At 40.3% G+C, this 18,746-nt stretch overlaps 1 protein-coding gene across 5 annotated transcripts in view; it reads left to right on the top strand.

Annotated features, from left to right (window-relative positions):
* Positions 1-18,746, top strand: part of PLD1 (phospholipase D1) — a 269,399-nt gene that overhangs the window by 207,560 nt on the left and 43,093 nt on the right. For 4 of the 5 annotated variants that reach the window (XM_040428237.1, XM_040428239.1, XM_040428238.1 and 1 more), the window contains 6 exons: positions 708-911; positions 1,183-1,402; positions 4,572-4,685; positions 10,344-10,472; positions 10,965-11,083; positions 11,511-11,624. In XM_040428237.1, the coding sequence (XP_040284171.1) occupies positions 708-911; positions 1,183-1,402; positions 4,572-4,685; positions 10,344-10,472; positions 10,965-11,083; positions 11,511-11,624 (900 nt within the window). The remainder of the gene's footprint in view (positions 1-707; positions 912-1,182; positions 1,403-4,571; positions 4,686-10,343; positions 10,473-10,964; positions 11,084-11,510; positions 11,625-18,746) is intronic. The other variant, XM_040428240.1, reaches the window with a different exon arrangement.

The raw sequence follows: 18,746 nt of genomic DNA, 5'->3' as shown, positions 1-18,746 counted from the left end.
TCAGCAAAACTTGTGTTCCCCCTTAAAGGGGAAATCTGTCTCATGTCATAGAAAACTGCAGTACTGCAAATCTGGCGTAAGGTGCATTATGTAAACTCTAGTGAAGGTAATCTTCTTACCAGTGACTGTATTTGTGAGTTATAATCAACTCTTTTGATCCTCAGCTGTGTCATGTGACCAACACTTTGATCTCCAACTGACACAGGACAGAAAGTCAGTTACTTCTCTATTCAGTACTATGAGAATGACGTTGAGGCTTCCATACGAATACTTGGAGAAATTGGCTTCCTGTCCTCACATAAGATGCTGTGTTATTTGGAAAAGGCAGAGTGTTGGTCACATGACACAGCTGAGGATCAGAAGGGAGATTATAGCTCACAAATACAGTCATTGTAAGAAGATTACCCTCACTACAGTTTACATAATATACCTTTCCCAGGTCAGAGAATAAATAATTGTGGGAGTGCTTCTTTAAGTTCTACGAAAAGGTCCATAAAACTGCTACTTTAACTAAACCAGTTTGTCATATATTTCTTGCAGAAGGGAAGTGAGAAGTGCTTTTATTGTCAAAAAAAGTGCACTTGGCAGTTGTTGTTTTTTTATAGTACTCTGGTCAATACTGATTTTATGGTGCTGTATATATCCAGAATGAAAATGAATTTTACTGTTATCATCATCTCAAGAATAATCCTATTAATTTGATATAGGTGATGAGACATCCGGATCATATGTCTTCATCTGTGTACTTGTGGGCACACCATGAAAAATTAGTAGTTATTGATCAATCTGTGGCTTTTGTTGGAGGAATTGACCTTGCTTACGGACGATGGGATGATGATGAGCACAGGCTAACAGATGTGGGAAGTGTCAAGAGAATGGTATCGGCACAGTCCACCACTGGCATAAACATGGTAACGTAAACCATTTGTCTCTTCATATAAGCTCCCTTGCCTGCTTGTAACATGTAATAACACATTGCCGATATTCTGATGTCCATCTGTCTGCCCTTACTGTTCCATTGTATTACAGTTTTGGAAGCTGAGTGCAAGATACCATGATAATGATTATTATAGGATAACAAAAGTAATTGCTGTGAAGCATGTTATTACTGGATGATGAACATGTGACAATGTTAGCCACTTTGGTCTGGCACCATTATTAATACACTGTCTACACTGGTAGGTCTTGTCAGGGTCCATGCAGGCTTTGAATGGTGAAGACAAGTCCAACAGGAAAACGAGCTTCCAAGTTAAGGACACAAAAGATGAAGAAGTGGTGGATAGCTCGAAGATCCGGGGGCTGGGCAAATCCCGAAAGTTTGCTAAGTTCAGCCTGTATAAACAGCTCCACAAGCACAACCTCCAACATGCAGACAGTGTCAGCAGCATAGACAGCCAGTCACGTATGTACTTCTCTTCTACATTATTATAGTCTCTGTATAAAAGAAACCTACCAGAAGGAAATACCCTTTAGTGTACATTAAATATGCGAAAACTGGTATTTATTGCCTTCCTTGCTGAAATTTAATAAAAATAGAAGACTTAATTGAAGACAACCACTGTCCATATGGCCTGTTGCCAGTGGCTTCAGCTCTAGTGGACTTGAGCAGTCCATGCATAGAATGGCTGTCATGTAGGACTACATTTCCCCTGCAGTGACCTCTGCCAAAATGTCTATGGAGAAGAGATTTTCAATGGTAAAATCTGGTGTTTGCTGGCGGTGCCTGGAGCTGAACCCATGGCAAAGAGTCGTTACTACCGAAAGAAAACAGTTTGCCTACAATTGTTTTTAAAGTTTTAATGTGCACAAAAAGGTTTTTTTCAGTGTACCTCTGGTAGTGTCACGGTCATTTTAGTGTTTGACCGTGACTCGGTTGCCGTGCAGACTCGTTGCTTATGGCAACGTGTAGTTTGTTGTTTGCACATGCACTTTCCTTTTATATGGTGTTTTCCCTGTTTTGGTTGGCACGGGGTTAATTACTAGTGGTGTGGTGGGTGTGACCTCAGGCCTCCTTATATATTGTTGTGTTGGAGCCTGAGGTCATAGTTTGTTGGTTGTCAGTCTGTGTAGGAGCTTTGCTCCCTGGCTGAATGTGGTGTCTGTGTGAGTCACCCTTATTTATTAGATTGTTTACCTTGCCCTGGCTGTGTGTCCCCTCCGGTGTGTCTGTTATTCCTCCCCCACCTGGTGTATGTTGTTTTGGTGTGGTCTGTGTATGGAGGTGTATATGTTGGTGTGCCTGCTCCGAAAGGGGCTTGCTTTCCCGGAGGGGTTTAAGCAATAGCAAGACTGTGGGCTTCCCAGCCTGGAGCCGTCCTTCCATCTCGGCTGCGGCAGGTAAGTGTGGATAGCATTTGTTTTGTTGCTGTGTTACTTACCTGCCGTATTGCTTATCCCATAGTCTTGCATCCTGCCAGCTACTGGGCCTCTGGGGACACCATTCATCCGTGGTGAAGGATGAATGGGTGGTCTCTGCCCTGTCATCAGGCCTAGGGCATAGCAGGGATACCTAGGGTTCTAGGTTGGTGAGCATGAGCTACCTTACCTTCAGAGGCAGCTCATGCACTAGGAGTCTAGGGAGATTTCAGGGTTGCATTAGGAGGTGACCTGCTCCCTGTTCCCTGCTATCTGGCGTTGCAGCCACTGTCATTGCACGGTGGGGGGTTTTCCCCACTCCCTGCCGTGACAGGTAGGTATCCTTCATTAGTTCAGTAGCTGTCCTGTCCATGTCCAGTAGCTGTTCATTTCTGAAGTGTTAGAAGCCTAGACATCTATCAACATTGTGGTGTAGATATCACTTAGCTTGCTCAATATGTCCCATGGGACATAATGATTGCAAGGTCCATAAAAGCCAGATATGATGTATTCACTTAAAGGCTATGAACAAGCATTGAAATGTACTCATTTTGGGCTAAAAATCCTTTTTTTCAGTTGGTCGCTATTACAATTTTTTCAACAGTTTCTAATCTATAGCCTTCAGTTTCAGTGTATCTGCAGACTGTCTTGCTTGCTGTTTTACACTGAATCAGTCAGACAGCAGCTCTGACTGCTCGTGTCATTCTTATCTCTGAACTCCTGACAGCTCATAAACACTAATTTAATTCATATTCTTAGTAAAATGATGATAATTGAGCTATAATGAATGTTTATGATCTGTAAGGAGTTTAGAGATAAGGGCTCCACATGAGCCATCAGAGCTGTTGTCAGACTTAAAGGGTTTCTTTCATGAGAAAAATCGTTATGTAGCTGACCGACATTAGCGATGTGCTAATGTCAGCAGTACATAACAGTGTGCTTTATAACTGCCTGCTTGCCGCCGTTCCCTCAAAATAAAGACTTTTATAATATGCTAATGAGCCTCTAGGTGCTACTGGGGCGTGGCTGCAGCACCTAGAGGCTCCGTCTTCTCACCCTTTGGCACACCCTTGTACAGTTGATTCTCACCCTTTGGCACACCCTTGTACAGTTGATTCTCACCCTTTGGCACACCCTTGTACAGTTGATTCTCACCCTTTGGCACACCCTTGTACAGTTGATTGACGTCCGAGTTCTCCTCTGTGTCCCGTAAATCCCGTGCCTGCGCTGTCCCGTTTAGTATTTGACGTAGTGAGTGACGGACGCGCTCCTGCTGCCGGCTTCATCACTGCGCCTGCGCCGAAGGAAGGAAGCTGGCAGCAGGAGCACATCCTTCACTCACTGCGCCTGCGCCGAATACTAAACGGGACAGCGCAGGATTTACGGGACACTGAGGAGAACTCGGACGTCAATCAACTGTACATGGGCGTGCCAAAGGGTGAGAAGACGGAGCCTCTAGGTGCTGCAGCGACGCCCCACTAGCACCTAGAGGCTCATTAGCATATGATAAAAGTCTTTATTTTGATGGAACGGCGGCAGGCAGGCAGTTATAAAGCACACTGTTATGTACTGCTGACATTAGCACATCACTAATGTCAATCAGTTACATAATGTTATTTCTGATGACAGAAACCCTTTAAACAGAAAGTAAGACAGTCTGCAGATTTACTGAAACTGAGCACTGTAGAACAAAAACTGTGAAAATATCTAATAAAGACCTATTGAAAAAATTTGTAAAATGCATTGATAATAATTGTCCCCTAAGGTGTTGTTAAACAGATTTATTCTTGCATTTCTGAGATTAGTTGGAATCAGAAATACTTTTTACCCAAAAAAAGGTGAATTCCAATTTTCAAAAATTAAAATTCCAAATTTGCATTCTTATTCAAAAATTCACCATGCTGTGATGTCTGTTATCTTTATGTATTTGGGATAGGATTCTTCACCACTTTTTCAGGTATTCACCATTTCCCATAAGTTTTAAACAGTCCACTTTTTGTATGTCCTCTTTGGAAGGTCACACATGCCACCTTTCCAGCTGTAAACAGTGTGGCAAGCTCATTTTGTCTGCAGACTTCTGAGGATGGGCGTTCCAGTTGCATTGATAATATGGTTTGTATGATTTGGTACCCACACTTGTGCTGTAACCACATTCACTGTACAAGGGCCCTGATATTTGTGGTTCTAGTATAAAAGTAGCATCTCCCTTTCTACAGGCATTACTGATGCTCACAGTAGTCAGCAGAAATTAATCCATGGTTTTAAATCACATCGGAGGTTGTTTCATCCCTTGAGTGGTTCTGTTCGAAAGTTCACTCAGTATAAGACTGGTGAGTGAACTCAATTCCATATGATAGTGGAGTGGTGCGTGGTACTAGATTCTTGCATTGCTTGTTTTGGGGTCTTTGGTAACTAAACAGCTGCTTTTTTTCTCCCTACTAATGGGTTCTAGGTTATGACATTTTTAAAACTGCCTTAATTATCCCTGCAGTCTTCTGTGAGCAAGCTTCATCCGGCCATTGGATGCCAATTTTGACCAGAATTGAACATAAAATCGTTATGAAATACATCTAATTGGATAGAGGGTGTAACCCCCAGCCTTGTGTAAAATGTGCAGTTCTGGACGCTAAAATTTTAGCTTATTTTCAGTAGCCAAATGACTTCCAATTTTTTAGCATTGGTGTGTCAGTATGAAGAAAAATCCCAAACAAATAAATAACCAAAAGAAAGAAGTAAGGCTGCAATCACGTCCAGTTTTAGCCCTCCTACTTTCTGTAGGGGGTATGTAGTACATACCTGAAAATGGTTAATGTATACCTTAACAGGTACATTGACTGTAACGGGGCAAACAAAGTACAGAGGACCCATCTTTGGACTCTGGTTGACCGGTTTGTTCTTCGGGAGGTAGCCAGCTAGCACCAGCTACTAGGTGTGGAGGCTGCCTCTTCTCCCACCAGGAAAAGAAGGGAGATCTCATGAGACCACTCTGTTAGCGAGTACTTTCGTCAGAGTTTTTTCCAGTGGCAACAGAAGCAAACATTTACTATATAACAGTGTCGATATCCGTGGAGGCTATTCCCTCATCATCATCCTCAGGGGTACGCATGTGTGTGTAAAATATATATATATATATACAGTTGCAAGAAAAAGTATGTGAACCCTTTGGAATGATATGGATTTCTGCACAAATTGGTCATAAAATGTGATCTGATCTTCATCTAAGTCACAACAATAGACAATCACAGTCTGCTTAAACTAATAACACACAAAGAATTAAATGTTACCATGTTTTTATTGAACACACCATGTAAACATTCACAGTGCAGGTGGAAAAAGTATGTGAACCCTTGGATTTAATAACTGGTTGAACCTCTTTTGGCAGCAATAACTTCAACCAAACGTTTCCTTTAGTTGCAGATCAGACGTGCACAACAGTCAGGAGTAATTCTTGACCATTCCTCTTTACAGAACTGTTTCAGTTCAGCAATATTCTTGGGATGTCTGGTGTGAATCGCTTTCTTGAGGTCATGCCACAGCATCTCAATCGGGTTGAGGTCAGGACTCTGACAGGGCCACTCCAGAAGACGTATTTTCTTCTGTTTAAGCCATTCTGTTGTTGATTTTCTTCTATGCTTTGGGTCGTTGTCCTGTTGCATCACCCATCTTCTGTTGAGCTTCAGCTGGTGGACAGATGGCCTTAAGTTCTCCTGCAAAATGTCTTGATAAACTTGGGAATTAATTTTTCCTTTGATGATAGCAATCCGTCCAGGCCCTGACGCAGCAAAGCAACCTCAAACCATGATGCCCCCACCACCATACTTCACAGTTGGGATGTGGTTTTGATGTTGGTTTGCTGTGCCTCTTTTTCTCCACACATAGTGTTGTGTGTTTCTTCCAAACAACTCAACTTTGGTTTCATCTGTCCACAGAATATTTTGCCAGTACTGCTGTGGAACATCCAGGTGCTCTTGTGCAAACTGTAAACGTGCAGCAATGTTTTTTTTGGCAGAAGTGGCTTCCTCTGTGGTATCCTCCCATGAAATCCATTCTTGTTTAGTGTTTTACATATCGTAGATTCGCTAACAGGGATGTTGGCATATGCCAGAGACTTTTGTAAGTCTTTAGCTGACACTCTAGGATTCTTTTTCACCTCATTGAGCAGTCTGCGCTGTGCTCTTGCAGTCATCTTTACAGGACAGCCACTCCTAGGGAGAGTAGCAGCAGTGCTGAACTTTCTCCATTTATAGACAATTTGTCTAACCGTGGACTGATGAACAGCAAGGCTTTTGGAGATACTTTTATAACCCTTTCCAGCTTTATTGAAGCCAACAATTCTTAATCGTAGGTCTTCTGAGAGCTCTTTTGTGAGAGGCATCATTCACATCAGGCAATGCTTCTTGTGAAAGGCAAACCCAGAACTGGTGTGTGTGTTTTATAGGGCAGGGCAGCTGTAACCAACACCTCCAATCTCATCTCATTGATTGGACTTCAGTTGGCTGACACCTCACTCCAATTAGCTCTTGGAGATGTCATTAGTATAGGGGTTCACATACTTTTTCCACCTGCACTGTGAATGTTTACATGGTGTGTTCAATAAAAACATGGTAACATTTAATTCTTTGTGTGTTATTAGTTTAAGCAGACTGTGATTGTCTATTGTTGTGACTTAAATGAAGATCAGATCACATTTTATGACCAATTTGTGCAGAAATCCATATCATTCCAAAGGGTTCGCATACTTTTTCTTGCAACTATATATATATATATATATATATAATATCTCTTTTTAATTATATATATATATATATATATATATATATATATATATATATATATATATATAATTAAAAAGAAACAGTGAGCTTCTGTTGAACACAGAGCTTTTGTATTTCAAAAATTACGCTCATTTTCTGAAGCAATGTTCTCTAAGAAAACGCTGACACCTCGTTTGAGATATTACAGAAGAGTGTATGAAGGTGATTTTGATTGAATAATTATGACACCTGCTATTACAAACAAGGTTCACAGTTTTGTCTCACATTAAATATTTCAACTAGTCTACTGCAAGTCTCATTCTGAAGTAGACTGAGACTCAGAGTTTCTGACATGCTCCCCATTCCCCATCTTCCTCAGGAGGAAGCTACAAATACTGTGAGCTACAAATACTCAGGCAAAACCCCTTCATCTAAACGGTTTGTGCACAGAAGGGCTATATCTGTCTCTTCTGAAGTAAAGAAACCTTTTCATTCAGAGGGTCACACACAAAGTCCCAGGGGCAGACCCAAGAATCACAGGGATAAAGATTCCCATAAAAAGTTCTTAAAATGATCGATTCTCTCCCATCATCATGTGATTTATGTGAAAAAATCTCCACAGACCGTTGGGTCATAAATGAAATAATAAAAAATGAAATAATAAAAAAATCTAATATTCCAGTCTTTTATACAAGTATCTGTCAAGACAAAAAGTGTTAGAAACTGCACTCGTTCACAGAAAGATATCCAAAACAGACAAAACAGAAAATTGATGGATAGGTCAGAATTTTTCAGTCTAAATGAATTGGTCAGACCAGTGTTAAACCTAAAGGTATTAAACAAATTCTTAAGCAAAAAGAATAAATTACGCATGAGTGTCTAGTGTCTTGAGGATCATAAAATTGGGCTTTTATCCAGACATAAATCCATAAGCGGCCTAAAGACAGTCCAAACAACACTAAGAATAACTTGTAGGATTATGGATTTCTGTCTGAATAAAGCCCCAGGATCCTCAAGACACTGGCTGGACTCTTCTTTTTGTATAGTGTGGTTCTTTCACAATCAGAGTTTGAGCAGCAGGGATCCTTGGAACATATGGGTGAGCTGGCTATGAACAGTATTGTTACATACCTTCTCCTGAAGGTCATATATCTAATAATAGATATAAAAGATGTGTTTTGTGCTATATATGTAGCCCAAAAAACACAGATGTTTACTACAATTCCAATAGAGAGGAGAGACTTATCATTTGAATGTTATGGTGTTTGCCCCCTCCAATGTCCTAACATTGTGTGTAAGGTTCTAATTTGTCACTTGAGAATGTCAGGAATAACATACATTGTGTAATTAGATGATCTCCTAGTCTTTCATATGCACTTGCAAGTACTGTTAATAAAAAAAAAATATTTCACAACTGGGAGTAAAAAGGGAAATGATCAATATATTGCATCTTCCCTTTCCAAATCCTTGTGACAAGACACAGCAGATATTACCAAAACTTCAGATGCATCATTGGAAGGATGGGGAGCCCTTCCAAAACAGGCAGCAGTAAGAGGGAAACGGAAGGTGTCGAAGACAAACCTCAACTTCAATCTGTTAGAACTGCGAGCAGCGAGGCCGAGTTTACAAAGAATAATCTCCCTGTCACTCCTACACCGCTTGGTCATATATTAGTTGGACAACAGAATGGTATTAGCACATGTGAACAAGATCAGAGTACAACATCCATAAATCTGTACAAAGAAACCCTAGAGATATGTACCCGGCATCATGAATAGATACCTATGGTATTAGCTTCAGACCATGAATTTACGGATGAGGACATGTCTTAAGGTACATGTAGGAAGGAAGGGTCCTTTCTCTCTCTCTCTCTCTCTCTCTCTCTCTCTCTCTCTCTCTCATTTATTTATATTTTTATATATATATATATATATATATATATATATTTTATAAGAAATGGACAGACATGTAGGATGATGAGATGTTGCAATATAGGGATTACCATGATCAAAAAAAGAAAAATAAGCCAAGCCTGAAGTTTTTTTTCACAGGTTTATGGAGCTTTCTGAAATGATGCAATATATTTTCCTTAGCCTGCATAGTTATCCCTTGCAGAGTTTACTTTAGTGTTCTGTACAGTCCAAAGTCTGTGTGGTGATGGCTCTGGCTTGTAAAGAAGCAATCGTGTCATGATATATCAGATATCATGTTGTCGCTTGACTTTTCCGGCTTCGGCACAGGTTATGCTTGCCTTACTCCTCTTTAGAGGAGAAGTGAAATGGAACATTAACCCCTGATTTAACTTGTGTACGCCTGTATTGTAATGTGGGCAGACTATGCTGAAATGTTTAAAGAGATACTATCACTTAGGTTTTAATATTTTTATACCTTACTACCAAGTGACCACCTAAAATAAAAATAAAAAATGTACCAGAATAAAACGGTCCTCTTAGCCAGAGATTCCTAATCTGGCTAAATCTATTTAATGGTCACACAATTTGCTTAAAATGAATAACCAAGCTGCTAATAACAGAAAACATTGAGTTAACACTCCTGCATCAATATGCAGCAATCATTGTATGAGGGCTTGCTACTGTGATTGCTCTCCCCTATAAAGATCATTTGCCAGCAGTGGTTTAAATTCATCATGCAATTAAACCTTTCCTAACCAAGCAAGTTTTTGTTTTTTTATTCCCTACCTTCCTGGAACCATAACTTTTTATTCTTTCGTTCACATAGCTGTATGAGGGCTATGCCTCTGGGTGTCTGCTGATACAGTATATGTTGTTTTTGGTCTTGGTGGTAAGATGAGCTCCTGCAGTAGGATAACCTGCACGTTGTCTTTTTATTTTTCGTCTACGTTAATATGAAGCTCTGGTGCAGGTCCCATAGTGCTGTGGTTATATTCAAAGTCAGCAGTTAGATATGTGCAACATGGTGTGGCCATAATGTTTCTGTATTCAGTCATCTAACATGTAGAATCTGAATGAATATTATCTAACCAGACCTGCGGCTATGGGAGAACCTGATGCTACTGTATTTTACATGAAGATTTTTTTTCAAGTTAGTGATAATGTCCCTTTATGTTTCAAACATGGTTGCCTTGGCTTTTCTCTGCAATTGACATCTGGCTATGTTATTTTCTATAAGTTAACCTACTCAGAACATGTATTACACCACCGTACATCTGCGTGTTCATAATTTCTTTTTGTTCCGATGTTAAACCAATTACAGAAAGGGGGTCTGTTCACAGCTTACAGACTGGTGTGGGAGAACTTCTTGGTGAAACGCGATTCTGGCACGGGAAAGATTACTGCAACTTTGTCTTCAAAGACTGGGTACAGCTGGAGAAACCCTTTGACGGTAAGCTGCTGACCTCTTAGCGATGGCCCTGTCTCATTCCATTTTGTTAAAGGAATCTAATAAGGTTGTGATGAGATTAATTTACGGTACCCAGCAAGCACTAGATAACAGTGTTCAACAGAAATTAGACACCAGCATGTGTAGATGATGAAAGGAGGTGAATGCTTGTTGCAGTTGTACTAACAAACAGTATGAACAAAGTGATAATAGCAAAAGCTGCATTTATCTACGCCTATAGGAATGTCAACATTCAGGGACGCACCACCAATGAGGCCAGGTGAGGCGATCGCCTCAGGCAGCACCAGATAGGGGCAGCCGAAGGGCCATGGGCTGAAGGGAAGGGGTTAGGTTAAAAAATTGGCATTGGGAAAGGGGGGGGGGCGCCGTTTTAGTTTTCACCTCAGTTAGTAGAAAGGCTAGGTGCACCCCTGTCTACAGCTCATAGCTTTTATGCTTATTATGTTTCATTCATCTTACAATGTGTCTGTTTAGACTTCATTGACAGATACCAGACACCCAGAATGCCCTGGCATGACATTTCTTCAGTGGTACATGGGAAAGCTGCACGTGATGTGGCGAGACACTTCATTCAGCGCTGGAACTTTACAAAGGTCTGTGATTTACTAGTGTGCAACTGCACAAATGAAAACTTCCATTTCTGTTCTAGCACCAGCACACAATTCCTACACGGTGACTTTAGTTATGCGTTGCAAGGTCACATTGTTACATCAGTGTTAGTCCTTACGGTCATGTCGCTGTAAACAAAGTGATGTGACTTTAACACAACTAGGGGGCGGATATTTGTTTGCTTGAACCAAGTTTCTAAAACTTGTTATCCTCTTCTACCTGTATGTTAGAAGGTTGAACAGCTGTATTCTAGGCCTTTTGGTATCCAAAAAGCAGACAAATCGCACACACTTCTAGTTGTACAACTTGATATTGCGCAGCTGAAGTCACTGTGTAGCACTTGCCCTAAATACACGCTTGGGCCAGTGTGTTCCATGAAGTCATATGATTTACTTTGATCTTCTCCCTTAGATAATGAAGCCCAAGTACCGTTCCCTATCCTATCCTTACCTGCTACCTAAATCTCAGAACACCGCCAAAGAACTACCGTATCAGGTTCCAGGGTCACTTTATGCCAATGCACAGGTAGGTGTGTGGTAGGTGTCACAGCCATCCAGTAAAAAAAAATTTTGTACATTTCCAGTGGATGGGATCTGTAGGCTGTATACTTTTTTTTTATGTTCATTTAACATCTTTTTCCATACATTTTGGGATATGTCAGAGTAGAGACAAGTTAAGGAAGGACATGTATGTATTAGTTTGTGGGTGCACTTCTGTATCATAGGGTTTGGCGCTCTTTTATTTAATTGCTACTTTTATTTATTTTCTTTTTTTTTTATACAAATCTAAGAGAACCTAAACAAGTATAGATGATCGTTGGACAGTTGCAGTGAGAGCTTTTCTGGGCTGCCATCCAATTCTGAGAGATGTTTCACAGACATTGGCACTCTCCATAGATTGGTGGGTGTCTCCTCCATAGAGAAGAACCGTCAGCTGAAAAACACAGTGCTTGGAGACAGATGGAGGAGACCTAGAGCAGATGGAAAGAGGAAATGGCAGTGTGGTGACTTGTACTCCTGTTTTATGCAGAACACTGGAAATATTATATTCAAATATTGTCCTCCCTACTAAGAGTCTGGGAAAGGAGTGAAACTCTACTTTATGAGAAATACCAAAATAATGTAATGTCTGAAGAGAGGGCTGTGCATACCAGCCCTGCTAAGTAGCAAGACCGGCACTGCTCTTCTGTGCTTTAGATCCTTTCTGTCTCCTTTGTATTTCATCATATTAAATGATTTTTTTACTTAACATCTATGTAAATAAGATGACATAAATAGTGTAGCATTAATTCCCAAGTGACAGACTGAAATAAGTGTGTTAATGTGAAGTAATGCTTGAGAACTCGCATTTTAACCTTTGCAGCGTGTCCATTTGTGCATGCTTCCCTGGCATTCTTCCTCTGATTGATAGGCTTCTTCATAAGGCTACTTTCACACTTGCGTTGTTCTTTTCCGGCATAGAGTTCCGTCACAGGGGATCTATACCGGAAAAGAACTGATCAGGTATGTCCCCATGCATTCTGAATGGAGAGTAATCCGTTCAGTTTGCATCAGGATGTCTTCAGTTCAGTCGTTTTGACTGATCAGGCAAAAGAGAAAACCGTAGCATGCTACGGTTTTATCTCCAGCTAAAAAAACTGAAGACTTGCCTGAATGCCGGATCAGGCATTTTTTCCCATAGGAATGTATTAGTGCCGGATCCGGCATTCAGAATACCGGAATGCCGGATCCGTCTTTCCGGTATGCGCATGCGCAGACTGAAAAAAAGGTGAAAAAATAAATGCCGGATCCGTTTTTGCCGGATGACACCGGAAAGACGGATCCGGCATTTCAATGCATTTTTTCGACTGATCAGGCATTTTTAAGACTGATCAGGATCCTGATCAGTCTTACTAATGCCGTCAGTTAGCATACATTTTGCCTGATCCGGCAGGCAGTTCCGGCGACGGTAGCCTAACTGGGCATACAGGGAAAGCTGACAATCAGCATCTGGAGGGAAGGGAAAGCTGGCACATGAATATATTGGACTCCTCACTGGCAGCACTAGCAGTGCACTGCACTATTTAACATGCATTTTTTTCAAGCACTACTTCAGATTGAAATCCATGTCTGTCACTATACTATACTCTCCTCAGAAAAGGCAGCATAAAGGACAGGTGCCCTGTAGCTTGCTTTACAAGTCTGGGTGCAATTCATGCAGTAAGGAAAATGTGATAAATGTACATAGGCCAATACCATTGTAAATAAAGTTATTTAAATAAAAAATTGTTGGGTGAAATTAAATATTATCAGAATAGATCATCAGTATCAGATCGGTGGGGTCCGATTCCCAGAACCCTCGCCTTGGGATAGGCCACCGATATAAGTCCCAGAAAACCCTTTAAAATCTAGTTTTGTGTGAATGAAAAACGTAATCACTGTACAAGGAAACATTATAAGTACAGATATCTTGTCCACGCTAGTAGCCGGTTTTAGTAGTCTCAAAGCCTCATTCCAGTGGGAGAAGTTGGGACAACACACATCATCATCCAGCACTGCACAGGTCATTTAAAACAGATTTTTAATTCAATGGAGATATAAAACCCCTGCAAAAAGTGTTGTTATATGTTTTAAACTCCCGGTTTAATAAAGATCCGGTTTTACTGGGCTGGATGATATTGGCAAAAAATAATAATCTAGATTATTTTCCATTCAAGGACAGTTATTATTATTTTTTATATATGTACTGTCCACTAATGCTAAGAGGGCAGGGCCACCCACCTGTTGGAGTGGTATACGTGGAGGGGATCAATGTGATGGCAGAAGGAAAGCTGACAACCAAAGTCACTGATGTCCAGACAGCCCTCCTCACTGATGCTGCCGCTTCACACTTGATGCAGGTCATTGGCATCAGGCAGCAGAGCCCTTTCTGTCACCGCCCTCCCATACCACAAACGCCACTGCGAATTACTGAACTGGAGCCAGGATCTGCCATCTTTCACAGCGGTTCACAGAATTATGCCTTTGTGTTTTTTCCTGCAGGATGCACTTTCTAAAGTCTGGCGCCACCTACAAAGGGGTAGCACAATGAAAGCGATATTTTCATTCGCCATACATGTCACATGTGACCGTGGTCCTTAGTGAGCAGCGAGGGAAAAAATTGATATGATATGATGGACCTGTGCCGAATAATTTCTGGTTATGAAATGTTATACAATTTTTGTTCCAATACATTACTATTTATAAGATCTCAATTTACTTTGTTTTCTGATATATCTCACCCCTTGACACGTGCCATTGTTACAAGATAATCAGTGTCTTTCACTGCACCTGTCAGTGGTTTTAACCCCTTTCCAACATCCAACATATATGTACAGTAGTCAGTAGGGAATTATGAAGCTCCATTCCTGCAGTGACCAGGATCCAAGATGATTCCGATCAGTCATTTAACTCCTCAAATGCTACTGTCACTAGTGACTGTGGCATTTGAGCAATTAACAGAGGAAAGGGAGTACAGATTGGTGGTCATGGCATCAGAGGCCCTACTAGACTGCTGCTCATATTACTCCTTGCCTTTGGCAGGGTGCGGTAGGATGCTGGTTAAATCACTATATACTATAGTGCAAAAGTTTACAGTGTATAGTACTATGGGGCACATTTATGAAGTCTGGCATTTTAAACACGGTCTTAATAAGCCCCTGCACTGGCGGTGGATACACCAGCCTCTACATAAGTTCAGCGTATCCACCACCAATTCTAAATGTAAGACCGCTTCCTTGCTGACTTACATTTAGACAATTTTCTATGCCTAAACCAGGTATAGAAAATGATGACTTAGACAGGACTGCCAGCCCATCCCCGCCCACCCCACTCCCACTTTTTTAGACCTGGCGTGAGTGGGGAAAAAGTTGCAGATTCTGCCGCAACATGGCGTGCGGCATATTATGCGCCAGATATACAGCACAAAAGTTGCGTATATCTGTTTGTAAATGCCTATATGTTTGGTTTGATTGCAGATTTAAATCCCCATAGAGACAAAAAAAAAGCTGTGGTTATATAAATAATGTAAAGATATACAAAAAAATATATTTTCCTATTTCTCTTATTAAAAAAATTGATAGAATTTATATCACCATATCCGAAATAATAATCATGATAAATGCTGTAAAAAAAAATAAAAAAAAATAGTGCCTCTTGTTTTTAGTCATGGTCTCAAAAATAATCAAAACGTTATGCAAAAAAAAATAAATAGAGAAATTGTGTTTTTTTTTTTTTTTACTTATTCCATCCTGCAAATAATATTGTATAAAGTTGTGTGTGTATATATACAGTACAGACCAAAAGTTTGGACACACCTTCTCATTCAAAGAGTTTTCTTTATTTTCATGACTATGAAAATTGCAGATTCACACTGAAGGAATCAAAACTATGAATTAACACATGTAGAATTATATACATAACAAACAAGTGTGAAGCAACTGAAAATATGTCATATTCTAGGTTCTGCAAAGTAGCCACCTTTTGCTTTGATTACTGCTTTGCACACTCTTGGCATTCTCTTGATGAGCTTCAAGAGGTAGTCCCCTGAAATGTTTTTCACTTCACAGGTGTGCCCTGTCAGGTTTAAGTGGGATTTCTTACCTTATAAATGGGGTTGGGACCATCAGTGACGTTGAGGAGAAGTCAGGTGGATACACAGCTGATATTCCTACTGAATAGACTGTTAGCTGCTTTTTTCTTGCCATAATACAAATTCTAAGTAAAGAAAAACGAGTGGCCATCATTACTTTAAGAAATGAAGGTCAGTCAGTCAGCCAAAAAATTGGGAAAACTTTGAAAGTAAGGGCTATTTGACCATGAAGGAGAGTTACTGTCCCACATAGAAGACTTATCAATAAACTGCAGTCATTGAGCATGGACTCCCATATTGTTGAGTGGATTAGGCAGTGGCTGAGTGACAGACAGAAGAGGGTTGTAGTCAATGGAGAACATTCAAAACAAGGTCATGTTACCAGTGGGGTTCCAAAGGGATCTGTACTGGGACCAATTTTGTTTAATATCTTCATAAGTGATATTGCAAAAGGCCTCGATGGTAAGGTTTGTCTTTTTGCTGATGACAAGAAGATATGTAACAGGGTTGATGTTCCTGGAGGGAAACGCCAAATGGAAAAGGATTTAGGAAAACTAGAAGAATGGTCAGAACTCTGGCAACTGAAATTTAATGTGGATAAGTGCAAGATAATGCACCTGGGGCGTAAAAACCCAAGGGCAGAATATAGAATATTTGACACAGTCCTGACCTCTGTATCTGAGGAAAGGGATTTAGGAGTAATTATTTCAGAAGACTTAAAGGTGGGAAGACAATGTAATAGGGCAGCACGAAATGCCAGCAGAATGCTTGGATGTATAGGCAGAGGTATAAGCAGTAGAAAGAGTGAAGTGCTTATGCCGCTGTACAGAACACTGGTGAGACCTCACTTGGAGTATTGTGCGCAGTACTGGAGACCATATCTCCAGAAGGATATAGATACTCTAGAGAGAGTTCAGAGAAGAGCTACTAAACTAGTACATGGATTGCAGGATAAAACTTACCAGGAAAGGTTAAAGGACCTTAATATGTATAGCTTGGAAGAAAGAAGAGACAGAGGGGATATGATAGAAACTTTTAAATACATAAAGGGAATCAACTCGGTAAAGGAGGAGAGCATATTTAAAAGAAGAAAAACTACTACAAGAGGACACAGTTTTAAATTAGAGGGGCAAAGGTTTAAAAGTAATATAAGGAAGTATTACTTTACTGAGAGAGTAGTGGATGCATGGAATAGCCTTCCTGCAGAAGTGGTAGCTGCAAATACAGTGAAGGGGTTTAAGCATGCATGGGATAGGCATAAGGCTATCCTTCATATAAGATAGGGCCAGGGACTATTCATAGGATTCAGATATATTGGGCAGACTAGATGGGCCAAATGGTTCTTATCTGCCGACACATTCTATGTTTCTATGATGGGGTGCTGCGCCAGATGACCTGGCCTCCACAGTCACCGGACCTGAACCCAATCGAGATGGTTTGGGGTGAGCTGGACCGCAGAGTGAAGGCAAAAGGGCCAACAAGTGCTAAGCATCTCTGGGAACTCCTTCAAAACTGTTGGAAGACCATTTCAGGGGACTACCTCTTGAAGCTCATCAAGAGAATGCCAAGAGTGTGCAAAGCAGTAATCAAAGCAAAAGGTGGCTACTTTGAAGAACCTAGAATATGACATATATTTTCAGTTGTTTCACACTTGTTTGTTATGAATATAATTCCACATGTGTTAATTCATAGTTTTGATGCCTTCATAGTCATGAAAATAAAGAAAACTCTTTGAATGAGAAGGTGTGTCCAAACTTTTGGTCTGTACTGTGTATATATATATATATATATATATATATATATAAAATATAAATTTGCCATTAAACAGTACAGCTGCAAAATAGAAGCCGTCATAGGGCTATGTCAATAGAAAAATGAAAACGTTATGGCTTTTGGAAATTAGGGGGAGAAAAAAAACGAACATCGCTTTTAGCAGGAAGTTCATAGTATGGCTGATGAGTATATGGGTACAGTATATGTATAGACTAACATATGGCAGTTGCTGCCTGTATAATGGTTAAATATGTTGGCCTGGAGTGGATGACACTAGGTTAGTAACGACGGGGTTTATAAAGAGTATAATTGCTTATGAAAAGTGAGATGATGAAGAAAAAGTGGCACTCACCATATGTTGTATTAATAGTAGCTTTTATTCCAGGTAAAAACATGCTAGATGCGGGTCACTGCACAGCAATCCAAGGCAACAGCCGTTTCGCGCTAAACAGTGCTTTGTCAAGCCTCCTGTGGACGTGGTTGAGGGGTGTAGTAAATGCCACACTCACTCCTCCACGTAACCAGTCAACAGGTGAGACCATTACATGTCCATGTATCTAATACAAATACATACAATGTTAAAAACAACGTAATTATATAAAGACCACCAGGTCATTCTTATCATTCAGACCCAATGGTCCCATGGCATTAGTTTTAATAATCCACTCAGCTTCTTTTTGTAATAGTTTACGATTTCTATCTCCTCCTCTCATAGGTAGTTTAACTACTTCTATGCCAGCACATCTTAAATCCTTTTGATCTCCCTGATGTATAGTGTGTATATGTTCAATGAGAGACGGGTCGCTCCGATACCAGTTTCAATTCATTTCCTATGTTCTCTAAAACGAACATATAGGGGCCTATAGGTTTTGCCAATATAGAATCGGCCACACGGGCAGAGAATAACATATACAACATATGTAGTTTTACAATTAATACATTTTCTAACTGTGTGTTGTATGCCTCCTACATAAATTGATGTACCTCTGTACACAAAATCACACATAGAGCAGTGTCCACATCTAAAGTTCCCCCTTGGTCCCCATCTCTCCAACCAATTGGTTTGCGAGCTCACAAAATTGCTGTTAGTAATTACATCTCCTATAGTTTGACTATGTCTAAAATGAATAATTGCCATATTCTGCGTTTTTATCTCTCAAGAGGTAATTTCTTTGTAACATATGCCAAAAGTGCTAATTGAATTAAGTAGAGCTAAAAATGAATTGAGAACGAGGAGAACAGATAAGCAGTTTCAAACTTTTCTAA

The sequence above is a fragment of the Bufo bufo genome, chromosome 4, assembly GCF_905171765.1.
Source record: "Bufo bufo chromosome 4, aBufBuf1.1, whole genome shotgun sequence".
In the NCBI taxonomy this organism is placed as follows: Eukaryota; Metazoa; Chordata; class Amphibia; order Anura; family Bufonidae; genus Bufo; species Bufo bufo.
This window is presented reverse-complemented; position numbering and strand designations above follow the sequence as displayed.